Below are 12,029 nucleotides of genomic sequence, written 5' to 3'. Positions count from 1 at the left end.
CTGCTGGCCGCGGAGCAACCCACATGGCGAGCAGACCTCTCCTGTCTTACCTGCTGCTCCCCTCAGCAGTGTATTTCGGTCATTCTGCCTCTTCTGTTCCCCACTCTGTCTCTGGTGAATCCTCTCACCCTCCTGCACATCTGGCCTGTACCCCGGTTCTTGTATAAATTAAAAAATAAATCTTTAAAAAAAAAGATTTTGTGCATTACAACTCTCCCAACCAAATAATCCCACACTCTCCTAATGATATTTGCTGTTTATAAGTTTTCAAAGTAAAATATTCATTATAATTATGAATCCTTTTTTCAGATAGGTAATACTGACATAGGCAGTGAAATATTTTCTGTCCATCAGCACCAGTATCACCTTGCTGGAGGCAGCTAATGTCATCTGGTTTCCTGTTGTTGCTTCCAAAAACATTTTATTCCGGTACAAGGAAATCTGTGCACATATTATGTTCCCATCTTCCACAAAAATAGTAGCATCTGGTACTCTATAGAGCTGTAGCCTGTGTCCTTGCTGTTCCCTCCGACATGATAGGTCTTGGAGATGGTTCCCCATAGCAGCATACACTGTCTCTGTTCCAATATTGTGGTTTTGTTGAAACCCATCACTTAAAAGTTAGCAGCATTTGTTCTCTGTTGGAGTTCATGTTGTCCTCTCTAACCCCCTGCCATCCCTGTGTTGCTACTGCAGTGAGTAACCATGTGTGCACATGGTGCCAACCATGTTCAAGGGTATGTGTAGGACAAACACCCAAAGGGAACAGAGCCTGGCAATTGGGAAAGACCTTGCCACTAGAGTATTGACAGGCTAGCCTTATTTTTTTACAAATTATCAAGACTTACTCTTGTTTTTTTTTTTTAAAGATTTATTTTATTTATACCAGAGCTACGGTACAGGCCAGATGCGCCAGAGGGTGAGAGGGTTCACCAGAGACAGAGCGGGAAACAGAACAGGCAGACTGACTGAAATACACTGCTGAGGGGAGCAGTGGGCGAGACAGGAGAGGTCTGCCGCACAATGTGGGATTCTCGCCTGCCAGCTGGGATTGAACCCGCGCTGCAGAGGCTGTGGACATCTTCACAGTGCAGCACTCAACCACCTGTGCCACCAGGGAGGCCCAAGACTTACTCTTGTTTAAACTTTTATTATGGGAGTCTACCTGGTGGTGCAAGGGGTTAGTCTCAGCACTATGAAGCTATCAGCAGCCACTGCAGCATGAGTCCAATCCCTGGTCAGGGAGGTGACCTACATGGCACAGCAGATCTCTCCTGTCTCGCCCACTGCTCCCCTCAGCAGTGTATTTCAGTCAGTCTGCCTGTTCTACTCCCCACTCTGTCTCTGGTGAATCTTCACACCCCCCACACCCCTCCCACCCCTCTGGCTAACACCCCAGCTCTTGCGTGCATAAATAAGTAAACATTTAAAAAAAAACACAACTTTTATTATGGACATTTTAAAGCATATGGAAAAATGGAGAATGATGTAATTACCTTGCACTTAAGCAGGCCAGCATCAACAGTTCTCAACCCCCATGGCAAGTCTTGTTTCAACTCTACTTCTACCACTGGATGATTTTGAAGCAAATCCCAATCATTTGTTTCACCCTAAAAACTTGGAAAGATAGAACTGAACATAACTACAATATCATTATCACAACTAAAAAGTTTAACAATAAAACCTCAGTATCATTGTATACTCTGTTTAGATTTTCCCAACCATCTCAAACATTCGGTGTGTGTTTGCAGCTTGTTCAAATAAAAATCCAAATGAGGTCCCTGCATTTTTTTTGAGGACAGGATCCTTTGGTTTGAGGTTCTTTTTCCTTTTTTTTTTTTTTTTCTTCTTATGACACTTACTGAAGAAATTAGGTTATTTGTTCTGTAGATTTTACCAGTCTGATATCATCCTTGCAGTGTGGTTTAGTGCATCTTTCTGTCCTTTGACAGACCAATGGTCAAATTCAGCTTCCGTTTTTTGGCAAGAATTTCACAGAGGGCGTGGCACCCTCTCAGCTAGAGCTCTGCTGGTCCTTCTTTTGTGACCCAAATAGCCAAATAGCCACCCAGATCCATCAGGAGGACTTTTCATTCTAGAAAATTGCAAATACACTGAAAAGCTGGAAGAAGAGTACAGTGAAAACCCCTAGTTTCTACAATGAATTTGCTAAATTCATTGGGTACATCGTACTGTATCCATCTATCCATTCCTTTGCTCATTCATCAAGCCGAGCCATCTCATTTTAGATACAAATTAAAATAGGTGGATGTCATTTTTTAAATTATCATTATATTACACAAAATACAATTTTTAACATTTTAACCACCTTTTTAAAAGAATTGCTTTTATTATGCATACAAGAACTGGGGTGTAGGCCTGAGGTGGGAGGGTAAGAGGATTCACCAGAGACAGAGTGGGGAGCAGACCAGGCGGATCCACTGAAATACACTGCTGAGGGGAGCATTGGGGGAGACAGGAGACGTCTGCAGTGCCATGTGGGTTAGCGCCCTAGCTGGGGATTGAACTTATGCTCATGCCACAGTGGCTGCTGATAACTTGATAGCCCTGTGACTCCAGGGAGACCCCATTTATACCACTTTTTACGTATTTGATTTCGTGACCTTAAATATATGTCATGTCATCAATACCATTATCCCTTTATAGAATTCTAACATCTTCCCAAACATAAACTAACTCCCCATTCCCTTCCATGCCCTACCCCTACGTTCTCTGTGATGTATCTGTTCTAAGTGTTTTATATAAGTGGTAGATTTGTCATTTTGTGTCTGGCTGATTTCACCTAGCATAATGTTTTCAAGGTTCATCCATGATGTAACATGTCAGAATTTTATTTTTAAGAAAGAAATAAGCCAGTTTGTTTATTCATTAATTTGTTGAAGGACCCTTGGCTTGCTTCCATCTTTTTGTAATCCCTGGCTGAAGTCAAAAGACTGTTATGGGTGGTGCCCCCTGGAGGGGGTTGCTGGTAAGGATAGAGAGCCCCAGGGAAAATGCTAAAAAGTATCACATTTGGGTGGGTGTCTGATATGAAATATTAGGGACTGAAGAAGGGGGCGTGGATTCATTCAGTCTTTGGAATTCAGTGTTTTTGGATCTTCAGTGTTTAAGGTCAGTGAATTTCAGCTCCCATTGTGCTGATCTTCCAGAAGGCTGTTGTGGGCCTCTGGAGGTGGAGGCCTCCGGCAGCCAACCTCAGAGAGGAAAAGTTCCGAGGCTTTGAAATTAGCCGAGCAACTGAAACTGTTCTCGGTTTTGCTGCTGTTACGGCCTGGCAGGGAAGGTAAAGACCTGGAGCAGGGCACCTAGCTTTACTGCATGTGTGTCCGTTTGTCAGGTCATTCAGCTGCTGCAGCTGCTGCCTTGAGTGTCGCTTGTCTGGTGCTGCACTGGGGCATTCCAGAAGCTCCAGGAGCATCTCCTGTTGTGTCTTCTGTTGTCTTGGTAAGTTGGAACCTGGCCTGAAGTCTGGCTGCCACGTGCTCCAGGTCGGCAGAGGCCGGAAGACGCCATCTTGGACATGTGGCCTATGGTTTGGGAGAGGAACTCTGCATCCTTAATGACGCCATCTTAGCTGCTTTTGTTTTGGACTGAAAAACACTGGCTACTGCTTTGGGTGAGGTAAAGGCTATTTTTGGCTTCAGTAACTTTTTTTCCCCCTGGTTTGTTAAATAAATTCCATTGTTGTTGTTCCCTGAGCCTGAGTAGTCTTGCAATTGTGCACACAGGTGAAGCACTCAGACAGTGACCGGTAAACTATTTGCGCAGTGTCCTTGGCCAGTTTTAGCGCCTCTTGCTGCCCTGTATCATTTTGACTACTGTGAATAATGCTCTTAGAATTGGTATGCAAGCATCTGAGTCCTGCTTTCAGATACCTAGGAGTCAAATTGCTGGATAATTTATAATCTTTTTTGAGAGGCTGCTAAACCTTTCCATGGTAACCATACCATTTTATATTCCCACCAACAGAGCATGAGGGTTCCAGATTCTCCACATCCTCACCAATACTTGCTGTTTTCTGTTTCATTTGGTTTCTTTGATAGTAGCCATCCCAATAGGTGTGAAGTGGGATCTCACTGTGGTTTTTCACAATACCCTGATGGCTAGTGGTGTTGAACAATTTTTGTATTTATTGACCATTTGTATAGCTTCTTTGGCAGAATGTCTTTCTAAGTGCTTTGCCCATTTTTGAATTGGGCGTTTTTGTTGTAAGCTATAGGAATTCTTTATTATCTGGATATAACCCCTTATGAGGTATACTTACAAATACTTTTGATTTGGGTTTTAGTTGCTCTCTCAACTCCATGTGGAAAATAGATTCTTTGCTAGGTGGGCAGGGCAGCAGAGGAGAGGCCTTTGTGGGAGGGAGAGAAGGGGTGTGGCCTCAGAGATGGGGACAGTGCAGCAGCGTTGGGTGCCCTCAAAGTCCTTAACAAGGTCTCTCTCTAGAGCTCAGGTCAGAGGTATAGGTGGCAGGGGAGTCCCGGGAGATTGAATAGTGATAGTGGGATTGCCTACATGGCCATGGGCCCTTCTCTTGGAACAAAAAGACCTGATGCCTGGAGCAGGCAAGGAGTAAAGAGAAAAGGAGTAAGGATCAATTTCAAGTAGTGTTATAAACTATCAATTTGGGTCTTTAGCTCACACCCAGAAAGTCAAACTCTGAACTGCAGGAATGTCTTTACTTGGAGTTTGAGATGGCCAGCAAGGGAGTTGGGGGACAGACATCACCCCAAAAAATAAAACCCAGGACCTCCCCAGTGGCGCAGTGGTTTGAGCGCAGCACTGTGAAGCTGTCTGCAGCTTCTACAGTGCAGGTTCGATTCCCGGCTGACCAGGGAGATACCCACATGGTGTGGCAGACCTCTCCTATCTCGCCCGCTGCTCCCCTCAGCAGTGTTTTCAGTCCATCTGCCTGTTCTGCTCCCCATTCTGTCTCTGGTGAATCATCTCACCCTTCTGTGCCTCTGGTCTGTACCCCAGTTCTTGTATAAATAAATAAATCTTAAAAAAAAAAAAAAAAACAACCCAGCTCCCCAGTTGGTGGGAGTGTAGTGATTATCTAAGGGGAAGGAATGTGAGGGGAGTGTCTAGGTGACATGAGTCACGGTGTGTGACCTTCCCAGCAGGGTGTTTTCTCAGCAACTAGGAGATTTTTGTTACTGATACCACTAGAAACTCAGAGAGACAGAATTTTACTAGGGACGTAACACAATCCAAGTTCTTAGGACTGCAGCACGGCCAGTTGTTTAATCACCAGGAGGTGGGGAGTGGGGGGAGAGAACAAAGAGCAAGTACAGTTTAATTCCACTTAGTCCTAATTTTCAGTGTACGACACTTTTTGTTGCAAATTGGAGAGGATCCAGCTACAGTGTCCTTGACAGATAGTGGCTCAGGACTTAGCTGTTCCCCAACTCCCCTGACCCAGCGCCATATATGGGGAATGGAGGGACTGCCCCCCCCCCCAGCAGTGACACTCCCAAGACCTTAAAAGTCCCATAGGAGCCACTGCGGTGGCCAACACAAAGCTTGGCACAAGTGCCCAATATATGTGGACTTCTCATTTTCATGGCTTCACTAATCTTAGGGGCCCCTCATTATCACACCTAAATCTCTTATTTGCCCCCAAGGACTGTTTAAGATCTCATGTTTACCCCTTGAGGCCCTACCTAGAAGTCCCCCCACCTTTCTATCCCTTTGAAAAATCTTACCTTATCACTTTTAGGTCAGTGCCTATGGGTCCCTCATCAACTTCCTTTCTGGGAACTGGACACTTCCCTTCATCTAAATTCTACAGGCAGCCTCCCTTGTGGCAGAAGGGGTTAAGACGCAACCTATGAAGCTGTTCACAGCCACTGCAGCACGGGTTCGATCCCCGGCCAGGGAGCTACCCACATGGCGCAGCAGACCTCTGCAGGCTCGCCGCTGCTCCCCTCAGCAGTGTATTTCAGTTAGTCTGCCTGTTCTGTTCCCCACTCTGTCTCTGGTGAGTCCTCTCACCCCCCACACCTCTGGCCTACACCCCAGTTCTTGTGTGCATAAATAAATCTTAAAAAAAAAATAAATTCTACAGGAAAGAAGTGGCTCATCTTCCTCCACCCCCAAATCTACCCAGTGTTGAGCAGAAAGGAAGACAGTTGCATCAGCCAGCAGTATTACAGCTGGGAGGAAGGAGGGGCAGCACTACAATTGAAGTCTGCCCTGTGGGAGACTCACCAGCACACTTTGCCTTACCGAGCCCTACCTGGGCTTCCCATGTAGGACCTCAGAGAAACAGAGTGACAACCCGCCCCCCTCTCCCCAGGCCTGGGCAAGGTGCAGTCCTGACTTCTGCAATCTTAACGGCGGCAACTTCCCCTGAGTCACCGTCCCTGCTTCCCTCTGCTCTGGCCACAAACTTCTTCCTGCAAGCTGGCCCCATGGTACCTTCAGCACCACTGTCTGGGGTCTGCTGGACTCTGCTGGTCTCTCTGCTTCTGGTCTGCTATGGGCTGCCCTCAGGTGAGGCATGGCAAACTGGGATGGGCTGGAGCTGAAGGATTGGTAGGGATAGGGGACTGGAAAAAGCAAAACTCCCCACATTCTGCTGCCCTGGAAGCTGCCAACACTTCTTATACTCAATTCTGGCAGAGGGCTCACTACTGTCCTTGAAAGAAAATAGTGGACTCTTTAATATAGTCTCTAGGGCTCCCAGATGTCTCTCCAACATGCTCTCTCTCTCCCTACTCCATCTGGATATGAGACCTCTGCCTATGCTCTTCTCTCTGCCAGGGTCACACATCTCCTTCTAACTCCTCCTACTTATCCTTCAAAACTGACCATAATTTCACCCTCCTCCAGGAAGTCTTCCCTGACTTGCTTCCTTCTACAGGCTCCTTGGGCCTGTCCTGGCCTCTTTCTTAGCTCTCCCCAGTCCCTGATTGATCATTTGCCTCTCCACTAGACAGGAAGCACCAGCAATGCAGAGACTATTATAGCTCTACAGGAAGAGATGTTTAACAGTAGAGCCTACAGAGGGATGGATTGAAGGATGTTGGAACAACCTCTTTCCTCACAGGTGCCCAGAGGTGGGAGGTCCTGCTGGAGGTGGAGCTGAAGGACCAGGTGGTGCCTGCTGGATGGTCCCTCTTGGTAAACTGCACTACGAATTGCCTCCAGCCTACATTCATCAACCTAGAGACCTTCTTCTCCAAGGAGCAGGTGGGTGAAGGCCAAGGCTGGGTAGCCTTCCAGCTCAGCAATGTGACTGGTGACAGCCAGATCCATTGCTCCGGCTTCTGCAGTGGCTTCCAGATGACATGCTCCTCCATCATCACAGTGTATCGTGAGTGGATGTACCCAACCTGGAGGTGGGACTGGTTTAGACAGTGGTGGGGATAGATAGCCAATGGCACTGGGCAACAGGACTTGAGTTTATAAAAATGGGCCATTGCTCAGATTCGTTTGTGTGTGTGTAGGGGGGTGGATGGGGCAGGGCAGGTATCTCAACTCTATGTCAGGGCAACAGTTGTGAAATCAATTTATTTGGGTCCCAACAAGCATTTAAAAAATGCTATTTCATGTCTCTTATTTATTACTTTTGTTTTTATGGCAGTAAATTCATGCAGTCTCAAAAACAAAAAGTATAAAAAGGTGTAAATGTCAAATCTCCATTTGCCTAGTCTGGCTACCATTGGCCCTGCTATTAAGTGTCAAAACTAGGTGCTCATTCATCCTTACAGAAGCTGGGGTACTTCTGGGCCTCACCTCACAGATAAGGAAACTGAGTCACAGTTTGGAAAAGTTAATTGCCAGGGCTCAGAGCCCCTGCTCAGAGGAGTCAGCTCCCTGGCTCCCATGTCCCTGCACCTCTGTGTCCTTTATGGGTTTCTCACAAATCTTTCCAGAGCCTCTGCATTTAAAAGGACAGAAGACAGCAAAGTGGGGCCTCCCAGTTGGCACAAGGGGTTAAGTCTCAGCACTATTAAGCTATTGGCAGCCCTGTAGCACAAGTTCGATCCCTGGCCAGGGAGCTACCCACAAGGCACAGCAGACCTCTCCTGTCTCTCCTGCTGCTTCTTTCAGCAGTGTATTCCAGATCTGCCTGTTATGTCCCCACTCTGTCTTTGGTGAATCCTCTCACCCCTTGCACTTCTGGCCTGTACCCCAGTTCTTGTATGCTAAATAAATAAAGCTTAAAAAGAAAGAAGATCATAAAGTGCATCATTCATGGAGACTACTGTTTAGTGAAGACATAAATATAGTGCAGGTGGGTAAGGGTGTGTATGCTCCTGTGTGTGCTGGTGTCTGTTTATGTACCTATGTATATGCCCATAAGTATATATGTCATTATTTCTGTGTGCTAAATTGTACATGTGCTCTATATGTGTGTTTGTCTGTGTATATGTCCGTCTGTGTGTATATGTCTCTATTTGGGTATAGCTCCTTGGGAATGTGTGTGGATGTCTGTGTCCTGGCTGGTGTATGTGTGATGATGTGTGACTGTGTCTGTGTGTCCATGTGTATTTCTGTGTAACATGTATATCTGAGTGTGGTTTCTGCATGTCCCTCTTTCTGTGAGATGCCTTTATGCAGTGTTGTGAGGGAGCCTGTTGGTTGTGGCTCATATCTTTACAGTTCTGTGTCATGTTGGACAGCTTGAAATTGTCTCAAATATTCACACAGCAAATATTGACAGAGGCTCCATCAGGCTCCCTCACCCCAGCTCCCAGAACTCAAGCATCACCAGCACTTGCCAGGTTACTACTCTCCCTGACTGGTGGTACCCAAGATTAGGATGGAGGCCTCCTTGTTAAATATTCCAAAATTCTAATTCTTGAGATGCTAAATATTTTTTTGTAGCACAGTCTGTGGTCCTGTATGATAGCTTGAGATTTAGGCTTTAGCTCTTGAGAGGTCAGTGAGGTGTTTCCATAGGAGGTACAGGGTACCAGAGGTTTGTGAGCCACTGAGGGGCAGCTGCAGCAGCTTCAGGTACCCTAAGACTGTGTCAGAGTGACACAAGAAGTTGCCCCAGGTAGGTGGATCATGAGAACATTGAGTGTCTGGGACTGACTGGGGAGGGCTGGGCCAAGATCTGGGAGATGCCAAGATCAGAGTCCAGGCCAGGGCTGAGAGAAGGGGCCAAGGGAGTCGCTTGGCAGGTGGGCACATGGATGTGACATTTGGGAACAGATATTAACTCTGGCTCTGTCCCTTCCTGGCTGTGCTTCCTTGAGCAAATCACCTCACCTCTACACTCTCTGGACCTTGATTTCTCTATCCATAAAAAGAAAGCATAAGTAGAGGCTATTTCACTCAGCTGGAGTGTGAATGAAGATAAATGACATCTGGAAAGTCCAAGGAAAGCTCTAAATAAACCGGAACTCTAATTTTTATTATTAACATCAAGCATTACTCCCCTTCCTGCTTTTTTTTCCCCTGGCGTACTTGGGAAGAGATAATCTGAGTTTCATTTTCATGCCTGGCAAGGTGTCTAACAAAGCAGGAAATAATAATCATGAAGCTAATGACAATAGCAAACACAATGACACACTTCTAAGTTCCCTAGATTTATTAACTCAAAGTTCACACTTCTGCACCCAGTCCCCTCTGCCTCTTCTCCACACCCTGAGATGGGTTTTGCAGGACTGGCTAATAAGTGTTATTATCCCCTCTCTCCCCTCCATCCCAGGTTTGCCAGAGCATGTGAACCTGGCACCTCTGTCTTCCTGGCAGCCTGTGGGCAAGAACCTCACCCTGCACTGCAAGGTGGTAGGAGGGGCGCCCAGGCCCTCCTCACTGTGGTGCTGCTGTGAGGGGAGAAGGAGCTAAGGCAGCAGCCAGCAGTGGGGGAAACCACTGAGGTCCCCTTCACCATGCTGGCGAGCAGAGAGGACCATGGCGCCAGTTTCTCTTGCCGCACGGAACTGGACCTGCGTTCCCACAACTTGGGACTATTGGAGAACAGCTCAGCCCCCAGAAAGCTCTGAAAGTTTGGTGAGGGAAGGGACTCATCCAGTGGTTGTATGTAGGGGTACCCTGACTGTGGGACTCCTGAGAATGGGATATCTGGAACTCAAAGTTTTAGGAAAACATGCCCTGGCCATTGGGCAGTGACCTCATATGGGAGGCCAGGGGCGAGGCGAACTTTTGAGATGGCTGTGCGGGTGTGTCCTGGGGAAAGGGGAGCCCCAGGCAGCAAAGTATCCTGGAAAAGAGGGCCCCAGATTGGTGGGAGTTGGGGGTTGGAGAAGAGCATGCTAAGGGAAGAGCTGCATCCACAACTATGATGTTCACCCTTCTTCCCGGTCCTGCCCGTGACCTCCCCATACCTTGTTGTTCCTCGGTTCCTGGAAGTGGGAAAGTGGTGGCCTATGGGCTGATCCCTGGATGAGCTGTTCCCAGTCTCCAAGGCCTAGGTCCAGCTGACCCTGGGGGACCAGATGCTGAATGCCTCAGGACATGCTCAAGGGCACAGCCATTGTGAGATCTGAGGAGGGCGTCCAGGAGGTTATCTGCAATGTGGCCCTGGGTGATGAGAGTCGGGAGCAATGGGAGAATTTTACCTTTTACAGTAAGGGGGGCGGGGTCGATGTTACAGGAGTGGTTAGTGGCCATGACACAGGGGGATTAAGGCAAAGGGGTGAAGCCTTACAGGCCCAGTAGGAGGAGATGCGGTGTGGGTGGGAAGAGTGAATAGCAGATAAAGCAGAGCGTGAGTGGCCAGGGTGTCAGGTTAGAGAAGCTAGGATACTCTATAGGCAAAGAGGTGGGTGGAGGACGAGCCTTGATCAATAGGGGGGCATGGTCAGCAAACTACTGGACAGTGGTCCATCTTTAGGCTTCCCGGGGCTCAACCTGTCTCTGAGCCAGTTCAGCGTCCCTGAAGGGACTACCGTGAATGTGACTTGTGCAGCCGGGGCCCGAGTCCAGGTCATGCTGGATGGTGTTCCGGCCACAGCACCAGGACAGCCAGTCCAGCTTCAGCTAAATGCCACCGAGAATGATGACAGGCACAGTTTCTTCTGCAGTGCCATCCTGGAAGTGGATGGGGAGTTCTTGCACAAGAATACCAGCGTCCAGCTGCATGTCCTGTGTGAGTAGATCACTCTGATATTTAATCCCTTATCCTCCTGATCTTGTAAGACTTGATTCTCCTTTGCCCTCATTGTGCCTTGAATGTGCTGGATGTGTCTGATCATCTGATGGTCCCACAGATGGTCCCAAGATTGACACAGCCAAACGTCCTCAGAGCTTGATATGGAAAGAGAGGCCTATCTATGTCCTGCAGTGCCAGGCCCGGGGCAACCCGGACCCCCAGTGTTTGCAGGAAGGCTCCAGCCAACAGGTACCCGTCGGGACCCCATTCCTCTCAAGTTAAACCATAGAGGTACCTATTACCTCCAGGCGACTACTCTCCGAATACACACAACCTGACTGTGGTGATTAACGTTCAAGGTGAGCCAACGCAAGGCCTTGGGTCAAGATGGGAAAATTCAGAAGGGGTTAGTGTGTGCTTATTTACTTTTCGCTTCCTTGTACAGATCGGAACCCCCTTACTATCACCATCGTCCTAGCGGTGTTAGTGATCTTGGGCCTGGTGATTACTGCAGCAGCTATTGTTTATGTCTTCAGGTTGCAGAAGCGGAGTGAGAGTTATCATGTGAAACAGGAGAACACTTGGCTGCCCCTCACGTCTGAACAGCTCAACGAATCTTTGAGGAAGGTGCAATCCTGAACTTCTGGCCACCGGGATACTGGGCCGACGACGACGGGGTTTGGCTGTATCTCCGGGTTCCGCACCATTAAAGCCTTAAAAATCCGGAGTCTGTGACTTGATTCTACCTGCGCTGAGGGATTCTTCCACTGCGTTGGGCATCCAATGTAAGACAGCGCGGGGGGTGGAAAGGGGCGGAGCCTATGGCTTGCAGACTCGGCTAGAACTGAGGCGCGAGCCAATGGGCTGAGAGGGCTCAGAAGAAGGCGGGGCTTCCCCCGACCAATCGACTGACGCGTCCTAGTTGCCG

The 12,029-nt window shown here is 47.9% G+C and overlaps 1 protein-coding gene across 1 annotated transcript; it reads left to right on the top strand.

Annotated features, from left to right (window-relative positions):
* Positions 1-10,806: 10,806 nt before the first annotated feature.
* Positions 10,807-11,941, top strand: ICAM3 (intercellular adhesion molecule 3; the record flags this gene model as incomplete). The annotated part of the gene is given in 5 exon segments (XM_084249961.1): positions 10,807-11,098; positions 11,220-11,369; positions 11,372-11,413; positions 11,416-11,460; positions 11,547-11,941. Coding segments are annotated over 5 exon segments (723 nt in total). The 3' UTR covers positions 11,741-11,941.
* Positions 11,942-12,029: the final 88 nt, after the last annotated feature.

The sequence above is a fragment of the Talpa europaea genome, assembly GCF_964194135.1.
Source record: "Talpa europaea genome assembly, chromosome: 12".
Lineage (NCBI taxonomy): Eukaryota > Metazoa > Chordata > Mammalia > Eulipotyphla > Talpidae > Talpa > Talpa europaea.
This window is presented reverse-complemented; position numbering and strand designations above follow the sequence as displayed.